The sequence below is a fragment of the Rhinoderma darwinii genome, chromosome 1, assembly GCF_050947455.1.
Source record: "Rhinoderma darwinii isolate aRhiDar2 chromosome 1, aRhiDar2.hap1, whole genome shotgun sequence".
Classification (NCBI taxonomy): domain Eukaryota; kingdom Metazoa; phylum Chordata; class Amphibia; order Anura; family Rhinodermatidae; genus Rhinoderma; species Rhinoderma darwinii.
Window position 1 is genome coordinate 389,498,175 of NC_134687.1, and position 25,140 is coordinate 389,523,314.

The 25,140-nt window shown below is 43.3% G+C and overlaps 1 protein-coding gene across 3 annotated transcripts in view; it reads left to right on the forward strand.

Moving 5' to 3' along the window:
- The window catches only part of NAA35 (N-alpha-acetyltransferase 35, NatC auxiliary subunit), a 62,269-nt gene extending 41,730 nt beyond the window's left edge, over positions 1–20,539 (forward strand). For all 3 annotated transcript variants that reach the window (XM_075828758.1, XM_075828747.1, XM_075828749.1), the window contains exons 20-23: positions 156–296; positions 998–1,120; positions 5,970–6,050; positions 19,810–20,539. In XM_075828758.1, the coding sequence (XP_075684873.1) occupies positions 156–296; positions 998–1,120; positions 5,970–6,050; positions 19,810–19,869 (405 nt within the window). In that variant the 3' untranslated portion in view covers positions 19,870–20,539. The remainder of the gene's footprint in view (positions 1–155; positions 297–997; positions 1,121–5,969; positions 6,051–19,809) is intronic.
- The last annotated feature ends 4,601 nt before the right edge of the window (positions 20,540–25,140 follow it).

Sequence of the window (25,140 nt, forward strand, 5' to 3'; positions counted from 1 at the left end):
GCTGAAAAAGGTTCATAAAAATGACTTATTTTACTGTCTAGGGTGCATGCTTGAAGTTTTGTTAATATGAGATAAGTTCAAATAATTAGCCTCACCCTGACAAATGCTTTTATTTTTTTATTAAGCTTTTTATTGTTTGCCTGTTTTTCATATAGACAATGATTGCGTTTGACATGGATGGAAAAGTGAGAAAACCCAAGTTCGAGTTGGACAGTGAACAAGTTCGGTATGAGCACAGGTTTGCGCCATTCAACAGTGTTATTACACCCCCACCAGTGCACTATTTACAGTTTAAGGTAGGTCGAGTAACATGTATAACAGCGCTGATGACTTTCACTATGGACAATGACTTCTAAATTGAGGGGCAAATAATATCTAGTTGGAAGTAAAGTCCATCTATATACATAGTGTAGCTCTTTTAAAGGAGCTTTCCCATCTTAGACATTTATAGCATATGCCATAAATGTCTGAAAGATGCAGGTCCCATCTTGCTCCGCGTTTCTGTAACTATGATATTAATAAAGTGAGCAGTTCATGTGTGTTGCCACCTCTCCATTTATTCCCCGCCTGGATGCAGCAGCCGGTGACCAATGTTCTCAAGATATTTGCGGATCAGAGAGCTGGGACCTACATCTATCAGAAATGTATGGCATATCCTGTGGATATGCCAAAAATTGTCTAACGTGAGAGTACCCCTTTAAATATCCACTGTTGTATCTTATCCACTGTATTTGCCTCAATATGTGTTTCTTCTGCTGATGTGAATTCATGTATATTATCAGTTAATGTATGAGACAGATTACTCCTAGAGAGATATATATATATATATATATATATTTATTTTTTAATTTAATTTTTTATTTATTTATTTTTACACTTTTGACTGCGTGGTTGCCATAATAGGCTCTCTTTATTTATCTATTTTTTTGGGCTGCGTTATTTACATATTTAAATCATATTTTATGTAATAGCTCACATTTAGATTTTTAAATCATAGGAAATGTCTGACCTAAATAAGTACAGTCCCCCTCCCCAGTCTTCAGACCTTTACATGGCCGCAAGCAAACATTTCCAACAAGCAAGAATGATTTTGGAAAATATCCCAAATCAAGATCAAGAGGTGAGATTTTGCTTTATTTATACAACATACTTTTCAAAAGCATACCTGCACTACAATAAAGTACATTTCTCGTGCTTCCTTATGTCTTTGTTTAAAGAGTAATTTTTTTTTGTTATATATAAATAATGTTGTCAATTACTGAAATTGATATCCTCTATAAACCAGGAAACATTTGTAAGGCCTCATGCACACAACCGTATTTTTGTCCACCTGTAAATACTGGCGTAAATACGGGTCCTTGGACACGGATGTCATCCGTATTCCACCCGTATTTACGGGCACGTTTTCGCTGCAAAATTACACTGCCCTAATCGGCAGCCCCTTCTCTCTATCAGTGCAGGATAAAGAGAAGGGACAGCCCTTTCCGCAGAAAAAGTAAAAGAATTTCATACTTACCCGGCCGTTGTCTTGGTGACGCGTCCCTCTCTTGACATCCAGTCCGACCTCCCTGGATGACGCGCAGTCCATGTGACCGCTTCAGCCAGTTATTGGCTGCAGCAGTCACATGGGCTGTAACGTCATCCCAGGAGGCCGGACTGGAGGAAGAAGCAGGGAGTTCTGGGTAAGTATGAACGTCTATTTTTTTTTACAGGTTGATCTATATTGTGATCGGTAGCCACTGTCCAGGGTGCTGAAACAGTTACTGACGATTGTTTAACTCTTTCAGCACCCTGGACAGTGACTATGTACTGATGTCGCCTAGCAACGCTCCCGTAATTACGGGTGCACACACATAGTCACCCGTAATTACGGGAGCCCCTTAGACTTCTATGGGCCTGCCCGTGCCGTAATTACGGCCTGAAATAGGACATGTTCTATATTTTTCAACGGCACGGGCACCTTCACGTAAGCATACGGGGAGGTACCCGTGGCCAATAGAAGTCCATGGGCCCGTAATTACGGGAATTTTTACGGTCGTGTGCATGGGGCCTAATTGTCACAACCTGATAACTGCAACATATAGCAGTATCCTCAATACAGGAACCCCAGTATTATGCAGTTTGGTAAGAATCAAAATAAGAGGTATGCCTTCTGGAACATGTAATTCAATTGCTCCACATCTAACAATTCTTGTACTTCCGTCCGGTTGTTTTTTTCATATTTACATGGTTTTCTTAAGATTACCTTTCTCTATTCTTTTTATTCATTGAATTTGTGTGTTTTTTTTGTCGAACATTGAAAAACCAGATTGTGCTACTCACTGGTCTAATGTGGGTGTGTGCAATCTGTGTTTGGAGCGGTCTAATAATCACCTGCAGCCCATTAATTTACTTTAATCATCTGCATATTACTCTACAAGGACATGAAGATAAGTACAGTTAGGACACCCTCTTTAACCTCTTCCCACCCCATGACGTAATAGTACATTATGGCGAGCGGGTCGTTCCCGCGATCCGCCTTACTATTATGTTATGGTGTGGGCACAAAAGCTACACCCACAAAATAAGCAGCGGGTGTCAGCTGTAACGGCAGATAACTCCGATCCCTGTTGTTTGACCCCTTAGATGCCACTGTCCATAGCAGTCGCGGCATCTAAGTGGTTAGATGGAGGGAGAGGACTCCTCCCCTGTCACCCTAATGGCAATTGTAGATTGTCATGGCAGCCGAGGACCTAACAAATGCAAACCGCGTTTGCCATGTGTATGTTCATATATGGCCCTGCCTATAAACCTATTTAGTATTCGTTATTACCCATATAATAAAGGTAAAATGTTATTTATACCGTACAGTGAACATTGTTTACAAAAATCCAAATCAAACAATGGTGGAATCTTTTTTTTTTTTTTCAATAACATTCCCTAGGGCCTCGTGCACACGACCGTAAAAACACCTGTTATTACGGGTCGTAATTACGACCCGTAATAACGGGCTCATAGACTTCTATTGGCCACAGGTACCTTCCCGTTTTCTTACGGGAAGGTGCCCGTGCCGTTGAAAAAGATAGAACATGTCCTATTTCAGGCTGTAATAACGGCACGGGCAGCCCATAGAAGTCTATGGAGCTCTCGTAATGACGGGTGGCTACGTGTGTGCACCCGTCATTACGGGAGTGTTGCTAGGCGACGTCGGTAACTAGTCACTGTCCAGAGTGCTGAAAGAGTTAACTGATCGGCAGTAACTCTTTCAGCACCCTAGACAGTGAATTCCGATCACAATATAGAGCAACCTGTAAAAAAAAAAAAGACGTTCATACTTACCGAGAACTTCCTGCTTCCTCCAGTCCGGTCTCCCGCCCGTTGCCTTGGTGACGCGTCCCTCTCGATATCCGGCCCGACTTCTCTGGATGACGTTTCAGCCCATGTGACCGCTGCACCCAATCACAGGCTGCAGCGGTCACATGGACTGCCGAGTCATCCAGGGAGCTCGGGCTGGATGTGAAGAGAGGGACGCGTCACCAAGGCAACGGCCGGTAAGTATGAATTTCTTTAACTTTTATTACGGAAAGGGCTGTCCCTTCTCTCTATCCTGCACTGATAAAAGGGCTGCCGATTAGTGCAGTGTAATTTTGCAGCCAAAAACGGGCCCGTAAATACTGGTGCAAAACGGGTCGAATGCGTGTGACCAAGGACCCGTATTTACGCCAGTATTTACGGGTGGGAAAAAATACGGTCGTGTGCATGAGGCCTTAAAGTGTTTAAAGTTAGTCAATGAGTTATATGTACCCCAAACCTGTACCATTGAAAAATATAACTTGTCCCACAAAAAAATAAGCCATCATAAAGCTATGTTGATGGTAAAATAAAGCTTTGGCTCCCGGAATGTGACGATGCAAAAAAAAAAAATTCTATTAAAAATGCTTTATTGGTGCAAAAGTAGTAAAATATAAAAAAAAATTAAAAAAAAATCGCAACTCCTGGGATGACGTTTCATCCCATGTGACTGCTGCAGCCAATCACAGACACGGAATGAAACGTCTTCCCAGGAGGCCGGGCTGCAGGATGTCCGAGGGACGCGTCGCCATGGCTCCGTAAGAAATTTTTCAATGCAGTTTTTTGCAGCGGACATTCCGGCCGAAAAACTGCACCACAATTTGGTGCGGTTTTTCAGCCGTAATTCCCTGCTTTGACCAGTGGATACGATGTGTGCATTTTCGCAGCGTATTCGCCCTGTGTGAACATACCCTTACGGCGGAGATTAGAGAAACCTCTTATGTCCGCTGTTAACTGCTTGAATGCCACAATCAAAGCTAATCACAGCATTCAAAGGGAAAGTGAGAAGGGGGACAATTTAGGGATATACCATGAACGGGCAGAAAGCCCAGGGTCCATTAAAGGACCCCAGGGCTGTCTGAGCAGATTTCCTTTTGTTAGGGCATACTTGGGATTTAAGGGGTAAAAATACCCTGATCATGAGGTAGATAAATAGGAGATAATACATCAGTAATTTTATCACAGAAGAATTTAACGTAAAGAGGTGATCTTAGCAGATATGTCAACATTAAAAAAAAAAAAAAAGGGCTAGATCATTTACTGACAAATGGCATTGAGGGTTATAATTAACCCCTTCAGGACGCAGCCTGTTTTGGCCTTGTGGCACAGCCGATTTTTTTTTTTTTTTTCAAATCTGACGTGTTACTTTATGTGGTAATAACTTGGGAATGCTTTTACCTATCCAGGCGATTCTGAGATTGTTTTCTCATGACAAATTGTACTTTATGTTAGTGGAAAAATTTGGTAGATTCAATATTTATTAGTGAAAAACACCAAAATTTTGAGATTTTTAAAAAATGTGCATTTTTCTAAATTTAAATGGATCTGCTTGTAAAACAGATAGTAATGCCACACAAAATAGTCACTAGTTAATATTTCCAATATGTCTACTTTTGTTTGCATAATTTTTTGAACGTCCTTTTTGTTTCTCTAGGACATTACAAGGCTTAGAACTTTAGGAGTGATTTCTCACATTTTCAAGAAAATTTCAAGCCTATTTTTACAGGGACCAGTTTTAGTTCTGAAGTGGATTTGAGGGCCTTATATATTAGAAATCCCCAATAAATCACCCCATTTTAAAAACTGCACCCCTCAAAGTATTCAAAACGGCATTCAGAAAGCATCTTAACCCTTTAGGTGTTTCACAGGAAATAAAGAAATATAGAGGTGTAATTTACCAATTTCACTTTTTTTGCCGAAATTCATTTGTATTAAAAAAAAATAATCTTTTTCCTACTTTTACAAAGAAAAAACTTTATTAAAAAAAAAATTTTCCCTTATTCTGAGAGCCATAAGTTTTTTGAATTATTTTTTTTTTGTCGCTTTTGACAGTGCATCGGGAACGATACAATGACTTCCTATCAGGAGGCTGGTCCTGATAGGCTTCTGTGCATGGCAGACACGGAGGCCATTGTTTGACCTCCGGTTGCAATGCCAACTATTGGCAAACCTCGCGATTTTCATTGTGGAGTCTGCCGATGTGCTAGAAACACCTAGAATGCGGCTATTGCAATCGATCGCCGCATTTAAGGGGTTAATTGACTAAATCAGGGGCGATGAGACGCTGATCGGCAATAGTGGGGTGTCAGCTGTCGGGGACAGCTGACCTCCCGGTTCCCGACCGTGTGCACCTGAAACCGCGCAGTAACTGTACGTCCTCGTGCGCTAATACACTGGCCACCAGGATGTACAGTTGTGTCGTGGTGCGCCTAGGGGTTAATCAAGAATGAATGACGTGTAATTTATTGAGAGAGTTTGAACTTGATGGTCCTGTGTCTTTTTTCAACCTATGTAACTGATCTTTAAACTAAAGACCTGTTGGACTGGAGTTCTGTTCTTTGTCATAATGTAGGCTAATGTTGAGGCACTAGATTGTAATTTATTCATGTAGCTACATTTTTCTCTTTTTTTTTTGTAAGGTCAATGAGATTTTGAAGGCATCTAAAAACAATATAGTGGTAATGAAGTTGCTTGCTGGAGGCCATAAGAAGGACTCTAAGGTAAGCTCTGAGAAGAATCATTCCTGCAGATTAATCTTATGAGGTATCCTCTACTGATCCTCTGAAGTTTACTGCCCTAAATAGTGTGCTGACAAATATTTCATCTAAATTTGGTATATGTTCATTCCTTCGTAGTAGTTAAACGTGTGTTATTTTACCACTGAATGAAGGTTTGTCGGTAATACATCCAGTTCATGCATTTAGCATCCTGAACCCTTTTATTAAGAAGCTCTAAAAATTACATCTTCGTTTGCTGGTTATGTCTGTCTGTGGTTAAATCTAGCTACAGATTGTACAAATAATTCATATTAATCGTACATATTTTCTATTGCTTTCAGTATTGTCTAGTAACTTTACCTGCTCTAGTGTTTTCCCACCACAGACCTTGATAGCACACCACTAGTACATGATTTCCCCCCCCCCCCCCCCCCAATGCCTAGAACGAGGGAGTTACAGCTCTAGGCAAAGTTCAACGGTCCCTTCCACTTATCTTTTTACACAGCAACCCTCCCAACTAGGGATGCACGATGCATCGAAACTTCGATACTGTGCATCCCCAAACTGTTCGATACCGTTATTTCATGTATTTCGATACTAAGCTGTGCGGTCGCACAGCTAAGTATAGTAACACATGAATGTAAGAGAGCGGAGCTGTGGCTGTGTGATAGTCATTTCCCTGCGCCTGAGTCCTGACAAGTGCACGCCGTCCGGATGATGCAATGCGGCCAGCGCTGCACTAATGAGCGGCGCCACTGAAGATAGAACATGGCGGGCGCACTGCAAAACACCCCCATGTTCTGTCTTTAGTGCCTGCACCGCCGCTCATTAGTGCAGCGCCGGCCGCATCACCTCATGCTCACCGTGCGCGCACTAAATATCAGGAGCGGGGCAATGGCTGTTCTACACAGCCGCAGCCCCGCTCTATAACAGCAAAGATCAGAGAAACCTCATCGCCGCCGCTATTCCCCTGAATGCTGCGATCAAAGCTGACTGAAGCATTCAAGAGGAAAGTGAGAAGGGGGATTCCCATGGATGGCGTCACAGGAAATTCCTGATTGAGGGACATACCATATATGGGCAGACAGCCCAGGGTCTATTGAAGGACCTCAGGGCTGTCTTAGGCCTCATGCACACAAACATATTTTTTTCCACCCATAAATACTGGCGTAAATCCGGGTCCTTGGTCACACGTATTTGCCCCGTATTGCACCAGTATTTACGGACCCGTGCCTGTAAATATGGGTCTGGTGTCACCAGTATTCCACCCGTATTTACGGGCACTTTTTCGCTGCAAAATTGCACTGCACTAATCGACAGCCCCTTCTCTCTAAAGAGAAGGGGCCACCCTTTCCGAGGTAAAAGTAAAAGAAATGTACCACCCCCTGGGACCTTGCATTGGGTGTGACACATTGTATAAATTTTTGCTGGAGTATTCATTTACCAGTGTCCCATTTTTAATCCTCTTCGATTTGTTAATAGGCGTAGGCACTTCACACTAAGGGCTGATTCAGACGTGCGTGGCGTTTTTGCGCACGCAAAACACGCGGCGTTTTGCCTGCGCAAAAGCCACTTGCCTGCTCCGTGAGGCAGCATCATATGATGCGCGGCTGCGTGCTTTTCGCGCAGCCGCCATCATTATGACACGCCATTTGGATGTTTGTAAACAGAAAAGCACGTGGTGCTTTTCTGTTTACATTCATCCTTTTGACAGCTGGTGCGCGAAACAGGCAGACCTGCGTGGTTTTCACGCACCCATTGACTTCAATGGGTGCTTGATGCGCGAAATACGCTGAGATATTGACCATGTCGCGCTTTTTGCGCAGCGGACAAACGCTGCGCAAAAAGCACGGACTGTCTGTACTACCCCATAGACTTGTATTGGTCTGTGCGTGGCGCGTGAAAACCACGCGGCCCGCACGGACGCAATACACGTTCGTGTGAATCCACCCTAAGGCTTAGGGCTCATTCAGATGAGCGTGATTCTCGTCCGTGTGCTGTGCTTTGAAATAGCGGCACACGGACCCATTGATTTCAATATGGCCATTCACCTATGCGTGAGTTTTCACGCAGCGAGTGTCTGTTGCGTGAAACTCACTGCATGTCCTATATTGGTTTATGTCCATGGGTGCGTGAAAACCACGGACAGCACACGGACGCACATCTGTGTGCTGTCCGTGTTTCACGCATCAATTATATTGAAAAAAAACAAAACACATGCCACATGTAAAGCACACGATGCAAAAACGCATCGCATACGGACACATTTACGCATGTTTTTTTTACCTGCGTAAATCTGTCATGCTTGTGTAAATGGCAGATTCCTTAGTGCCAACAGTGCGATCTCACCAGTATTGCATAAATAGTGACTTCTATTGAAAAGGGAAGAATCTAATAGGACAGAGGAGTAGAGGGAGTGGACGCGCTGCGCCCCATAGCCGCAGCACTGAGTGGCATGGGCAGCCAATGCAGTGTTCCCCCAAATACAGCCCCCCCCCCCCCTTTCCGAGGAGATCCACTGCCAACTTCCTGTAGTTCACATTGAAGCCTGGGCTGCTGCTGGTACAGAAGGGCACATTGGATACACAGCGACCCCTTTCAGTATGGACAGTTACTGGAGCTTCCTCGGACACCAACAAAGAGCAGTGTCCCATTGTAATAAAAAAAAAAAAATGGTATACTGTGCGGTGTATGTTTCTTGTTAATATAATTGGGGGAGATAACGCCACGGGTAAAGACCGCTGCCACTAGGAGGCGAAACTAGGTAGGAAAGTCTTGGCTCCTCCCAGGATACTCTTCCCACAGACGCTGGCTAATTCCGTTTTTAGCCTAGTGTCCGTGGGAGGCAGGATTCACCTGATCCTAAGGTCTGCTGCAGTCCTCTGCATTGAATTTCCCTCTCCGACGGTCACCTAATTGGGGTTACTGATGAGGTGACCCTGTGTACACCTGAAGACTTTGGTGGGTGAGTAGGTTATTCCCCATTCACTTTCCCTCAGACATTGTTTGTTTTTTTGGGGGGGGGGAGGGGGGTTTGTTCTCATTCTTCCTCCCTTCTGTGATGTCTTCTCTGGACGATTCTACCAAACAGACTTTAAAGAGCAGGGCATGGCTACAATATTCTACCCTCAGTGCTTGCAATCCAGGTACCCCCAGAGGGTTCCCCCCCTTAGGATGTTGCACCCCTGATTGGGCGATGTCTTTTGCTTAGACCCTAGGGGACATTTCCAGACTGTCCCAATCCATGGTTCAGTCTTTGCCTTCCCAAATTGCGACAGAGCTTTGGGGCCCTTATTCCTCTCGTTTGGACAATGCTAAGTCTACCTCTCACGGTAGATCCCATAAGAGACGTAGAAGTGCCAGAGACCAGTCCCATTCCTCTCCAGGAGACTCCCATTAGAGTCTTCAATGGTGGTTGCTTTCAATATGGATCAGCCTCTTTCCTTCTATGTATCATATGACTTTAAATCAGAGTCAGAACAGGAATCGCACTTGACAGCTGCCATGCAGATGTTAATAGATGCTGTCAGAGACCCCTTTCATGTAAAGAATTACAGGAAGGGATACAGCCTTCACGCAGGATTGCATGGAAAAAAAGTAAATTACAAAGCTGATATATACCAGGTATGCGCGGTATATATCTATATACTATCATAGCCTCGATGTGCGTATTCTAGGAATGAATGGGGAAGCTAAGATTCGCATAGCTACAGTGATAGTAATGAATAGAGAAACTGACTTCCTGTCCACCGACCAGGCGCTGTGTCCGTTGTATAGTCACATTGCTGGTCACATGACACAGCTGAGGACCAAAAGGGAGTGGATAATGTACAAATACAGCTACCGGTAAGAAGATTACCTTCACCACAATTTACATAATATGCCTCTCTAATGGGCCAGAGAATCAAAAAATTTGTGGGAGTGCTACTTTAAGGTGGCTAAACCGCTTTGTTCGGTTTTCACATTGAAAACCCCTTTAAAGGGGTTGTCCGAGATACATTTTTATTTAAAAGTTAAACACACAATACACACATTAAATATTCCCTAATATACTTACCTGTGCAATCTTGCTTCTGTTCTCCGTTCTGGCAGCTCTTTTCTTCCGATCACCTGTCTTCTGACGTCACGTTTTCTTCCTCCACTGTCGTGTCGTGTCCCGATCACATGGTCTCGCCCCAGCGAGACCTCGAATGGGACACGACACGTCACTGGAGACGTGTCGTTTCTGCGGGTGCCCGCCCAGCCTATGCAGCTTTTTTTCACTGTGAGCGCGCCTATGCGTGTTCACAGTGAAAAAAGTGAAGAGGGACGGCACCTGCGGGAATGTCGGGTCTCCGGCTGTCAGTGACTGCCGGGGACCCGGAGGAGAAGATAGAAACAGCTTTCGCTGCTTCTGTCTTCTCCGATGTCTTTTTACACCGCGCTCAATGAACGCTGTGTATAGGAATAGAGACAGCAGCAGCGGCGCTGTATCTATTCCTCCCGGGATCATGTGACTGGTCACATGATCACCGGGTACCGTTACTGGCAGACTGCTGCTGGGTCTAATCAGACCCAGCACAGCCCTATTAGTGACAATCGTCACTATGAGAGGGCTGATTTCCCCTGTAACTGGGGCTGCTGTGCAGCTCCAGTTACAGTGGAAAAGATGGTGTAAAAAAAAAATTTCAAAAAAATATAATGTTCCCCAAAGGTCTTTTTTGACCGTTGAGGGACAGACAATAATAATAAAAAAATAGTAAAGTACAAAAATTTTTTTAATAATAAATACACATAAAATACCCACCCCCCCAAAAAATACAGTTCCCCCTGTCAATCATTGTTGTAACTGTAACGCTAGCGCTGACCCAATTACCCTAATATAGACATGTAATATATAGAAATTTACGGTAGACAATGGTGATCACAAATAAAAGGTCTATTTTAGGGTAAAACTATGTTATTACCAAAAAAAATAGCTGAAACGTAAAAAAAGCTTATTTTTTTACTATTTTCAAACTTTATGAATGAAAATTCTAAAATGGCAAAAAAGGTGTGTATAAAAACGATAAAAAAATAAACCTGCATTGTCTACGGAAAAAACGCCGCAAAAATAACGTCGTTAGCGCAACAAATAAAAAAGTTATAGCCAGTTAACTAACACGTGCTAAAAATGGCTAAACGGTGTCTGGTCCTGAAGGCGCAAAATAGCCAGATCCTGAACTAGATAAGATCTTCTGGGGTCCTGTATCTAAGCCTACATTGTTAGGCTTAGATACAGGGTCTAACAAACAGTGTCACACATGGAGCCTGTATCTAAGCCTAACACAATGTAGGCTTAGATACAGGACCCCAGATGACATTCTTTTTATTCCTGTATAAGGATATGTTCACACGGCCTATTTACGGACGTAATTCGGGCGTATTAACCCCCGAATTACGTCCGAAATTACGGCTTGAAATCGTTGGCAAACATCTGCCCATTGAAAGCAATGGGCTGATGTTTGTCTGTTCACACGAGGCGTATATTTACGCGTCGCTGTCAAGACGGCGCGTAAATAGACGCCCGCGCCAAAGAAGTGTCATGTCACTTCTTCAGACGTAAATGGACGCGGCGTTCAAGCGCCTGCACATGCCGTTACGGCTGAAACGACAGGGCTGTTTTCTCCTGAAAACAGCCCCGTAATTTCGGCCGTTACGGACGCTGCCGCGTGAACATACCCTAAGATTAGTGTTTTGGGGCCCTGTATCTAAGCCTAACATGTGGTATTCTTAGATACATGGCCCATGTGTGACACTGTCTGCTTGGGTAATGTTACTAAGGCTACCTTGTGGTAGGCTTAGATACATGGTCTAACAGTATCACACATGAGCAGTGTATCTAAGCATCCCTATTTTTTTTTTTTTCTTAGTTATTATGTGTTTTTTACAGTTTGGGTCCTTGGTACTACATCAAGTTCAAGGACTACTTCAATGACACCTTTTTTATTTTTAATAAAATCGTTAACCAGTGTTGTGTGTGTTATTTTATTACAATATTTTTTCTATGTCCTTCTCATTTATTTAAAAATTTATTATTAGTTCATTATTAATGGCCACTGTCTAACAGCGTCCATTAGTAAGGCTTCATGCACACTAGCGTGTGTATTTTCCGCGAGTGAAAAACTTGCGTCAATCCCATCCGTGTGTTTGCGTTAGGGCGGATTAACACGAACGTGCTATACGTCCGTGCAACCCGCGTGGTATTCACGCTTGTGGCACAGACCTATGCAAGTCTATGGGGCAGTGCAGACAGTCCGTGAATTTTACGCAGCGTGAGTCCGCTGCGTAAACTCGTGACATGTTCTATATTTCTGCGTTTTTCGAGCATCACGCACCCATTGAAGTCAATAGGTGCGTGAAAATCAGGCGCATCCCATGGAAGCACTTCCGTGGGACGAGCGTGATTCGCGCAACAGCAGTAAAATAAAGAATGTAAACAGAAAAGCACCACATGCTACAAACATCCAGAGTGTCATAATGATGGCGGCTGCGCGAAAACCGCAGCCGCATGAACATGACACGGAGCGGTCAAGTGCATTTTGCGCACGCAAAACGCCACCGTATTTGTGTGCGCAAAACGCACACGCTCGTTTAAATCCGCCCTTATGCATCAGTGTGCTTTTCGATTGTCATGTGTTATTCACGCACTCACAAAGCCAGCCCATTTTTTTCTTCTTTTTTACAACAAATTGCTGTGTAAATCACGCACCAAACACGTGTATGCTGTTTGTGGTTTTCACGCATGCATTGACTTCAATGTGAGTGTAGGTGCATGATAACGCACCAATAGAGGACATGCAGTATGTTTCACGCAGCGGACTCTCGCTGCGTGAAAAGTCACACGTGTCAACGGCCCCATTGAAATAAATGGGTTGCGTGTGTTGTGCGTTTTTTCAAAGCACAGCACACAGACTTGATTCACGCTAGTGTAAATCGCGCATAAGGCCCCATTCACACGTCGAAACCACACACAGCACACGCGACCCATTTATTTCAATGGGGCCGTTTTCACGCAGCGAGAGTCCGCTGCGTGAAACATACTGCATGTCCTCTATTGGTGCGTTATCATGCACCTACACTCAAGTAGATGCATGCGTGAAAACCATGCACCAAACAAGCGTGTTTGGTGCGTGATTTATGCTGCAATTTGTTGTAACAAGCATTAAAATCGAGCATTAAAACTGCCTTGCGGGAAAAAGAAGCAACATGCTCCATCTTCGGGCGTTTACGCCTCTGACCTCCCATTGACTTCAATGGGAGGCAGAGAAAGCGTATTTCGCATTGTTTTATGCCCGCGGCGCTCAATTGCCGCGGGCGAAAAACGCCACGGAAAACGACGCAAAAAACGCAGCAAAAAAAGCCACAAACAACGCCGCAAAAAACAGACGCAAAAAAAAACCGCCGAAAAGGCTACGATAAATGCCGCGAAAAACATAGCAAATAAAGCCGTGAAAAAAGCCCCAAACAAAGAGGCCAAGAACGCCACGAAAAACGTCAGGGAAAACGACACGAAAGGCGCAATGAAAAACGCAGAAAAAAAACGCAAAAAAAAGACGCGAAAAACGACGCAAAAAAGGCTACGATAAACGCCACGGAAAACGCTGCGAAAAACATCGCGGAAAAAGACGCGAAAAACGCCGCAAACAGAGGCAAAGAACGCAGCGAAAATCAACTGGGAAAACGCCACGAAAAACGCAACGAAAAAAGCAGCAAAAATAGGCGCAAACAAGGACGCAAAAAAAGAAATGATAAACGACGTGAAAAAGGCTACGATAAACGCAATGGAAAACACAGCAAAAAACATCGCAAAAAAAGACGCAAACAAACAAGCAAAAAACGCCAAGATAAACGAAGCGAAAAACGCCCCGAACAAAGCGGCAAACAAAAAACTCCCGGAAAAACGACGCAAAAATCAACGTGCAGGGAGAGGTAAATCTGCCGCAAACTTCAAGACGGAATTTTGAGGCAGATATTCCTCTTGCAAAAAAACTCAGTGTGAACATGGCCTTAGTGGAGAGAGACATGAGATAGAAGAGGGTGGACGAGGGTGAGGGAGACACGAAGAGGTTTATAGACCTGAAAAGAGAAAGAAAACATAAATGTGAAAAACATAATGGGGGGGAGAACGGTCACCGTCCTTCAAGAATGTCAGCAAGGAGACAAGTCCAGTGAAGGAGGTCAGCGGGGAGGAGCAAGGACAGCTCACGTGAACTCTTGGAAGGTACGTGCACGCTCATTGCAGCCTGCAATGAGCGTGCACGGGAAAAAAGTTTCATAACAAGGAAAGATCAACAAACCAGAGCTGAACTGCATGTAAACAAGCTGTGCTAAACTCAAAGCAGAAATGTGCTAAGTAGAATTTTTTTTAAAAATAATGCTTTATTTAGGTTATCTGTATAAGGGGTAATGTATGACAGAGTTTTTGAAAAAATGTTGGTATCTCGGACAACCCCTTTAAGGATTCCAAGTTCATAAAATATGTGACCAAGGAGGGGAATGCCATAAAACAAAAAAATGTGGCATAACTCATTTGGCAGATCCCCCGGCGGCAGCCGCTCTGTTGCTCCCCGCAGCTGGGCACGAGACCACGGAGGCCAGTGATTGGCTGCAGCAATTACATGGGGTGTGTGTGTGTGTGTGTGTGTGTGTGTATATGTATATATGTATATAACACACACACACACACACACACACACACACACACACACACACACACACACACACACACACACACACACACACACGTAGAAAAACCGCAGCACTCACCCGACGATAATGTGTGTGTGTGTGTGTGTGTGTGTATATATATATATATATATATATATATATATGTGTGTGTGTGTATATATAATATATATATATATATATATATATATATATATATATATATCTTGCGCAGCAAGTAGCCCTGATCCTTGGACTAAATACAGATATTTCAAAAAAGAAGCTCTTGCAGCACTCCAATAGGCAAAAAAATTGATTTATTCAGTCCACATCAAGCAGAAATGCAACGTTTCAGTCCTGCAATAGGACCGTTCTAAAGCATGCTTGAGAAAGGTCCTATTGCAGGACCGAAACGTTGCATTTCTGCTTGATGTGGACTGAATAAATTAAATTTTTTTACCTATTGGAGTGCTGCAAGAGCTTCTTTTTTGAAATATATATATATATATATATATATATATATATATCAGTCCAGCAAATAGCTATGGCTTGAGAAAGGTTCCTGTTGAACCGAAACGTTGCTGTTTTTTTGAGGTGAATAAATCCACTTTGCTTTCATCTGACTTGAAGTCCTGGTGCCGTCACTGTGTTCTATGCTTTCACATATATATATATATATATATATATATATATATAACAGCAAGCAGCAGCACTCACTAAGTGTAGATGTATAGGTGCCAAGCAAGTCGTCCCGATCCAAAGACAGAGCAATATACAAAAGTAGAGATCTTGCAGCACTCTGCTGATTAAAATCACCATTTTTTTTTCACACTTGGAGTGCTGCAAGATCTCTACATACATATATACATACATATATATGCGCATTTTGTTGCTTGCTGCAGTCATTCCAACATATAGCGGTGGGGAGCATCTGCACTGGAACACAGGAAGATCTGTCGGGTGAGTAATGACTCATTTTTATTTATTTTTGAAACACACAAAATCCTTTTAAGGTCAGTGGTTGCATTGCTGGATTGGGGAGAATTCATCTCTTCTATCAACATTTGCAATACATCTCTCCATTCCCCCATCGTAAGGACCCGCCAGCGATTCCTTTGTTTTGTGGTGGGTTTTTTACGTTTCCAATTTGTCACCCCCTCCCTTTTGGGCTCACCACGTCTCTTCAGGTCTCACTCTCATCCCTTACCTGGATGACCTCTTGGTGAAGGCCCCTCCAGAAAAGACAATCTTTCCAATCTCAACATCACTCTGGACAGATTGAAGAGGTTTGGAAAGATCATAAACGAGAAGAAATCCTCATTGATCCCAACTCAGGGCATGGAGTTTTTAGGGATGATCCTCAACATAAGGACCAAAAGAGTCCTCCTTCCAGTGGACCGTGTAGGCTCCATTCCAGCCAAGGTGGCGCTCAAACGCCAGAAGACTCCATCTTTCATCAATTTTTGCAGGCGGGTGCTTGGCTATATGGTGCCGACTGAATTGTGCAGTTCCATATGTACAATGCCACTCCAGGTCCCACCCAGTGGGCAATTCTCTCGCATTGGGACGAGTCTCTGGAAAAGTTGATTCTCCTGCCCTGTCGGCTTTGGCAGAAATAGATCTCACTGGCCATCACGATTGGTCAATGTTTTCCTCCCCTTCCCTCTCTATGGATGCCAGTCTGTCCGGGTAGGGTGCAATTTTTGGTCTTAACATGGTTCAGGGAACCTGATCGCAGGAGGAGACGTCCTTACAAATCAACCTTCTGGAATTAAGGACAACTTTCCTAGCCCTCCCCCATTGGACTCTTCCTCAGGGTTGGCTGTTCAGGATTCAGACAGACAGCTCCATGGCGGTTGCTTATGTGATTCACCAGGAGTAGGGAGACTCTGTTGGAGTCCTCTTGGATTCTACTGTGGGTGGAGCAGCGTATTCCAGTGCTGTCAGTGATCCACATACCGAGAGTGGACAGATTTTTTTCAGCTGAGAAAGACTAGATCCAAGACTTTCACCCAGAAGTATGAACTAGAGAAAAAAGGCAGGCCCAGCTAAGAAAAGTTTAAAACGTAACTAAAAAGAGAACTAAAGTAAGGGTCACCGACAATGATGCCCCAAGTAGTAGGGCGGGACCAGACAATGAATCAAGTAATGAGTAAAATCTTCAATATATCAAAATACAAGCTGTAGCATAGAAAACTCCCTAGACATAATGTAAAGTCCTGGTATTTAGCCTAAACTTCTTCCTGATTGTGGGAAAAAAAAGTGCTAAGTGCTGAAAACTGATGTATAATACATATCAAAAAAGGGCATAATCACATGATTCAAATAAACAAGCATGACCATAAAGAAAACATGCAGAGGGGATAATAAGTCTGCCACAATAAAAGAAAATAAATTATATATAAATAGTGAGAGAAATGTAGCAAAGAAAGGCGAGCAATAAATGGACGAGAGCGGGAAGATAAGTGCCCGGTCCAGACGACCACCACAGTTAGAGCCCCATGCGTATCAATGATGCAAACACCAGCTTCCTCAGAAGTATTTAATTAATTGTGCCAGAAGTGGGGCTACCCGAACGTGGATCTCTTCGCATCCCGTCACAAGGTTCGGACCTACGTGGCCAGGGCACTGGATCCCAGTGCCATCGTAGTCGACATGCTGATCACTCCATGGAAGGAGTTCTCTCTTCTGTATTTATTACCTCTACTTCCACTCTTAGCCTGGTGTTCAGACCTAATCAGCCTTCTTGCGAATGTGCCTTGGCCTTCTACTCTACCTCTATCCCCAGGGTCCGCTGTTCCACCCCACTTTACCTCAGATGAGTTTAAAGCCACTCTCCTGTATAAAAAAAACATAGTTAACATACCTGGTGGCTGTTTTTTTGCTGGTTCCTGGCTCTTCCCACATTTTGGTCCCCGTTGTTCGGTATCCAAGATGGCTGACAGCACTGTGTCCATCCGAGGGCAGCGCAGTGGGTGGGAGCGTGTCTCGGACCATATACCAGTCAGAGAGAGCGGCGGCCAACTTGGATAGCGGACAACAGGGAGCGTAATGTGGGAACGAAGTCCAGAACAAGCAGGCCACCAGGTGTGTAAACTTCCTACTGAAGGCGGTCTCTGCCTTCACTATCAATAAAGAGATCGTTCTCCCTTCTTTTTGACCCTCCCCATCTCATCCAAGATCTGGCTGCGACATTGTCATTTCGGCACTCCAATTCTTTTCTTTGTTATTCCTGAAGCGCTATGCAATGGTTTAGCAGTATCCAAAGGCACCATTGCTTGTTGGATCTGGTCTGTGATTTTGAAAATCTATCTGTCCAAGAGTAAAGATTCTCCCTCTGTTTTCTGCCTGTTTTACAAGGGGCAGTCAGGCATCAGTTGCTCAGGTCTGCAAGGCTGCTACCTGGGCTTCTGTGCACACCTTCACAAAGTTTTACCAAATTCATTCTTTGTGACCCAGACGGACATCAGCATAGGCCAGAGTATTGCAGACAGCTGTGTTTTAGATGGGTCGCATGGCTGTACTTTGACTTTTTTCTTCCCACCCTCTGTGATTGCTTTAGGACGTCCCATGGTGCTGTGTCTCCCAATGATATTTACTAGAAAACAAGATTTTTGTAGTTCCCCCGTATTATCTGATTTTTGGAGGACACATCCCGCCCATTTAGGTTTGTTCCAGGCCTGGGACTTGTTGTTTACAGCCTCTCTTGGGACTGTGGACATGTTTGTTTTTTCTCTTCTACTGCTTCTGTACAAACTAAATAAACCAATGTCTGCGGGAAGGTTATGGCTTCCCTGGGCGGAGCCACGGCTCTTTCCTACCTAGTGTCGCCGTCTAGTGGTAGGGGCCTATACCCATGGTGCTGCTTCCCCCAATTTATTCAACGAAAAATATATTTTATGGTGAGTGCAAAATTATGAATTTTTTTCTTTTTACTGGACTTCGTTATTCCATACCTATATTTTTTTTGCAGTATATGGGCCAGATATACGTCGTGAGCTTTCCTGGCATCTACAGGGTGGGCCATTTATATGGATACATCTAAATAAAATGGGAATGGTTGGTGATATTAACTTCCTGTTTGTGGCACATTAGTATATGGGAGGGGGGAAACTTTTCAAGCTGGGTGTTGACCTTTTTGAAGTCGGCCATTTTGTATCCAACTTTAGTTTTTTCAATGGGAAGAGGGTCATGTGACACATCAAACTTATCGAGAATTTCACAAGAAAAACAATGGTGTGCTTGGTTTTAACGTTACTTTATTCTTTCATGAGTTATTTACAAGTTTCTGACCACTTATAAAATGTGTTCAAAGTGCTGCCCATTGTGTTGGATTGTCAATGCAACCCTCTTCTCCCACTCTTCACACACTGATAGCAACACCGCAGAAGAAATGCTAGCACAGGCTTCCAGTATCCGTAGTTTCAGTTGCTGCACATCTTGTATCTTCACAGCATAGACAATTGCCTTCAGATGACCCCAAAGATAAGTCTAAGGGGGTCAGATCGGGAGGCATTTCTTCTGCGGTGTTGCTATCAGTGTGTGAAGAGTGGGAGAAGAGGGTTGCATTGACAATCCAACACAATGGGCAGCACTTTGAACACATTTTATAAGTGGTCAGAAACTTGTAAATAACTCATGAAAGAATAAAGTAACGTTAAAACCAAGCACACCATTGTTTTTCTTGTGAAATTCTCGATAAGTTTGATGTGTCACATGACCCTCTTCCCATTGAAAAAACTAAAGTTGGATACAAAATGGCCGACTTCAAAATGGCCGCCATGGTCAACACCCAGCTTGAAAAGTTTCCCCCCTCCCATATACTAATGTGCCACAAACAGGAAGTTAATATCACCAACCATTCCCATTTTATTTAGGTGTATCCATATAAATGGCCCAAACTGGCTCTCCACGCCCCATTGTCAGATCGGGCGGACGAGCGATGCACAACGCTTTTAAGTACAAGTCAGGCAAGTTAAGGTAGTTTGTCCACTAAAACCAACAGATTCCAGTTTTATGTTTTTGCTTTTTAAATAAAGGTAATCTTGTACGTAACATCCTTTCTCTTTTCATGCAGGTTCCACCTGAGTTTGACTTTTCTGCTCACAAGTATTTCCCTGCTGTGAAACTGATATAAATGATGAGCTAAGAGACTGTAAGACATTTTATAAGGAGCGCGTTCTGGTTTTTTTAATGTGTGCTGATTGCAGGACACACATGAACTATACTTTTTTTTTTTTTCTTTTGTTCATTTAATTTTTTTAGTGCACTGGTTACTTTTATGTAAAGCCACAAGTTGGACAATCTTTGTATATTGGCTGTGTGGGGTTTATAGGGTTATTTCCATCTCAGACATTTATGGTCTATCCACAGAATATGACAAATGTTTGATAGTTGCGGATCCCAGCCCTGCATCTATCTCCTAGAATGGGGGTCCCCTGACCCCTATCCCATCCGGTGAGGCGACCGCCGATTTCAGGCAGGAACTTTGTGGAGAGGTGGCCATGCATGTGTGCGTCTCTTCCATTTTGTGTTCTATAGGAGTTATGGAAACAGCCAAGCAAGCGCTGCTCTGTTGTTTCTGTAACTTCCTATTGAACAGAATGGAGAGAGAGGCACGCATGCATGGCCACCTCTCCACAAAGTTCCTGCCTGAAATCGGCAGCCTCCCCAGACAGTACAGGGTCCATTGACTCCCATTCTCAATATAGAGGTGTGGATATGGCTTAAATTTCTGAGATGGGAGCAATCTAACCTTTTTAATTCTTGTGTGATAACACCATTGTTTTCCATTAAATATTTAAAACCTCCCGTGTGGCTTTATTCCTCATATTAAGAAAGGTCTTCATTTCAGAATGAAACTGCTACACTTGTAGATGATGCCTTTCCTCAAGTTCAGAAGAATCTAGCCTCTGACTGCATTTATAGCCAACTGATTCTTTTGGACAACGATAAATATGTCTTCTCAGGGAGTTAACAAGCCACTACCTGTCATGTGCCTTTTTCCGGTGTTGGGTGTTTTTAAAGGGTTTGTCCTCTAATATAGTTTTATCTTCTACTAGTCTTAAGCTACAACCTGCCTCATATGTGAGAGCTTTGCTGATTTGCATTGGAAACAGCCAACAAGCTTGTCAGATTACTGTACCATGTCTGGTGTCAAGAGGCATTGAGGGAATAAAAGAAGCAAAGCTAAAATAAAAATTGGAAACGTCCAAGGTAAAACAAAGGGTTGATTTTTTTTAACTCTTCTAAAAGGGCTCCCAGCAATGACACAATACTTTCGGTTGTGGGACTTCTTTCATATTTTGTTTTAACCCTTTCAGGACCGAGCTCATTTTGCCCTCCAGGACCAGCCCCATTTTTTTCAAATCTGACATGTCATTTTATGTGGTAATAACTCTCGAATGTTTTTGCCTATCCAAGAGATTCCGAGATTTTTTTCTCGTGATATATTGTATTTTGTTAGTGGAAAAATTTGGTCAATAAATTCTTTGCTTATTTGTGGAAAAACACCAAAATTGAAAGAATTTGCAAAAATTTTTCTCATTTTAAATTAATCTGCTTGCAAAACAGATAGTAACTATTTTGTGTGGTATTACTATGTTACATATTCCATATGTCTACTTTATACTTGCATCGTTTTTTGAGCATTATTTTATTTTTCTAGGATGAACTTTAACTTTTAAGACCTGCAGCACTAATGTATTATAAACTGTCAGTGTGATGCTGAGAGTCACACGGACAGGAAGCCTATGAGGAGCAGCCTCTGGCAGAGCCGGAGGCCGTTGTATGACCTCCGGTATTTCCCGTGACAATCGACTGCAGCACCTGCAATCGGTCCGCGGAAAAGTTTGTTGTAGCAACAAACTTTCCCTGCGATCACATGATCGGGACCTGAACCAATGAGGTCTCTGGGACCAGAGGCAGGGTTTAGACGATCCGGGTGTCAGCGCTACTCTGAGACATCTGATTATGTTTTTAACACCGTGCATTCACGTTGGCGCTGCACAGAGCCCAGCAAGCGCCAACGTGAATTTACTGTGGGCGGTCGGGAAGTGGTTAATAGTACTGCACTTTTAACAAACTTTGCATAAATCAATAGTATAAGCAAATATAAGAAACTTTGTAATATGTTATTAGAGAGAAATGCTTCTTTCTCTACTTATCAGGCGCCTCCTTCCCCCTCTCCCTCCTAAACCATTCACTCACTCTGAATTCACTGCTTACTCATAGTTGTCTGAGGGATCGTGTCACAGCTGCCCCTAGAAGTCTGGGGGGGGGGAGTAGGAGCGGAGTGAGCAAGAGGAGAAAGACAGACAGACATTGCAGCAGCTTCCTATTAAGTGTCATACACTATATAGACAAAAGTATTGGGGCACCTACAGGAGCATTTATCACTTCCCATTCGAATCCATAGGCATTAATATGGAGTTGGTCTCCTCTTTGCAGCTCAAACCGTTTTTCTACTTCTGGGAAGGCTTTCGACAAGATTTTGGAATGTGTCTGTGGCAATTTTTGTCCCTTCATCCAGAAGAGTGTTGGTCAGGTCAGGCACTGAAGTTGGACGAGAGAGACGTTCTAGTTCATCCCAAAGGTGTTCGATTGGGTTGAGGTCAGGACTCTTTGGTGTGAAAGAACTTGACTGGCCTGCACACTCGCCTAACCTTGCCTTTCTGGACCTAGAAAAACGTTTTCCCCAAACTGTTCCCACAAAGTTAGAATACATCCATACAATTATCCAAAATGTATTGGTATGCTGAAGCATTAAGATTTTCCACAAACTAAGGAACCTAGGCCAACCCCTGAAAATCAACCCCCTAGCAGTATCCCTCTCCCACCAAACTTTACAGTTGGCACAATGGAGTACGGTAGGTAATGTTTGCCTGGCATTAGCCAAACCGAGACTCGTCCACACTCCAATAGAAGGTCTAGAGTCCAGTGGTGGCGTGCTTTACACCACTCTGTCCGATGCTTGGCACTGTGCTTGGTAATGTAAGGCTTGCATGCAGCTGCTCGGCCATGGAAACCCATGCCATGTAGGTCCCAATGCACAGATTTTGTGCTCCTGTTAATACCTGAAAAGGTTTGGAACTCAGAAGTAATTGAGTCAGCAGAGCGTTGGCGGCTTTTATGCACTATGTGCCTCAGCACTCGGTGACCACGCTCTAACTTAAGTGGTCTGACACTTCATGGCTGAGTTGCTATGGTTCCTAAACGCTTCCATTTTTCCAGAATACCACTCAGTCGATGGTGGAATATCTAGGAGGGAAGAAATTTCACAAACTGACTTGTTGCAACGCTGGCATCCTATTTCAGTGCCACGCTAGAATTCTGTGAGCTCTTCAGAACGACCCATTCTTTCACAAATGTTTGTAAAGGTAGACTGCATGCCTGGGTGCTGGATTTTATACACCTGTGGCAATGGGACTGAATGAAACCCCTGAATTCAATACTTAAGAGGTATGTCCCCATACTTTTGTCCATATAGTGTATTTTTAAATGGCACCATTTCGGGGTACATATAACCTTTCTTTTTTTATTAAATAGGTTATTTGTTTCTTTAAAATATCACTTTTTTAAAATTATTCACATAAGAGTACTGAGATATATATATATATATATGTATGTGTTATTTTTTTTAACGATTTTGGTAAATATAACTATTGTCCTATAGAGAGAAGCGGGTGCAGAGACAGAAAAAAAAATTATCTTCTCTTTTTGTCTCAAAATTCTGAGTAACATTAAGGCCTAATGCACTCAACCATGCATTTGCGGATAGTATAAAACACATGTTAACCTATGGGCCAATGCACACGACCGTGGTTTCCATGCAATGAGCCCGGACCGCAAAAATAAATAAATAGGATAGGTCATTATAAGGTGCGCATTTGCAGTCCGGGCTCATTGAAATCCATGCACATTTTGTGCATGGTCCGTGATTGCGGATGACACTCAGCGGCCTGGCTGTGCCAGCTACGGCCTTGTGCATAAGACCTAAGTGCATGTGTATCAGAGCTGTGTCTTCTAACAATCCCAGCATCTGTGTCCATCACATGACGGGACAGAATTTTATCCACTGGGAGTAAACAATGACTGTTCCTTCTGAATAACAACAAGCAGAGATATTGAAAACTGTGAGGAATTAATACAGAATGTATAATGGAAAATGGTATAATTTTTCATTACACAAAGAAATACTATAAGGGCCTGTTCACATCAGCGTTGCCTTTCCGTTCCGGGGTTCCGTCGGAGGTTTCCGTCGGGTGAAACCCTCAACGGAAAGTCAAACTGAAACCACCGCTTCAGTTTCCGTCACCATTGGTATCAATGGTGTCGGAAACCTTGCTAATGGTTTCCGTTCGTCACCATTCCAGCAGGTTTCCGTTTTAATGACTGATTCAATAACGGAGTCGACTGCGCTATTTATTCCGTCAGAAAAACGGAAACCTACCGGAACAGTGACAAATGGAAACCATTAGCAATGTTTCCATCATCATTTATATCAATAGTGACTGAAACGGAAGCTGTGGTTTCAGTTTGACTTTCTGTTGCGGGGTTCACCTGACGGAAACCTCTGACGGAACCCTGGAACGGAAAGCCAACATTGATGTGAACAGGCCCTAAGTTTGCTCAAACCAGGGGGTTACTCTTAGGGCTTATTCAGACGAACGTATAATACGTCCGTGCTACACGCGTGATTTTCACGCACATTGCATTGACCTATGTTAGTCAATGGGGCCATTCAGACTGTCTGTGATTTTCACGCAGCGTGTGTCCGCTGCGTAAAACTCACGAGATGTCCTATATTTGCCCGTTTTTCGCGCATCACGCACCCATTCAAGTCAATGGGTGCGTGAAAACCGCGCACGGCACACGGACGCACTTCAGTGTGATGCGCACTACAGTAGTCAAAACTATGAATGAAAACAGAAAAGCACCACGTGCTTTTCTGTTTACAAACATAAAAACCAGAGTCTCATAATGATGGCGGCTGCGCGAAAATCATGCAGCCACGCATCATATGCTGCTGACACACGGAGCGGTTATGTACCTTTTGCGCGTGCAAAACGCACACGCTCGTGTGAATCCGGCCTTAATATGTCCAAAATTTTCCTCCACTACTAAAGGCGTTTCGAACAGCCCCAAAGTATGTGTATTAGATTGGCCCCAGGGGTTCTGCACATACTACACCTATCATTATCCCTTAGTCCAGCCCTATGCAAAACTTTGGGGGAGAAATAGGCCAAATGATAACTTCTCAATTGCGAAGCTCGATATGATCTATTACTAGTTATTCTTGGCATGTTTCATAAGGAATTATTCCATATCTCTTTTGAGTTCAGTATAGAACTGGACTATTTTTTTATCAAAGCTCATAGAAAATGTACGATATTTACTAGCTTTAACT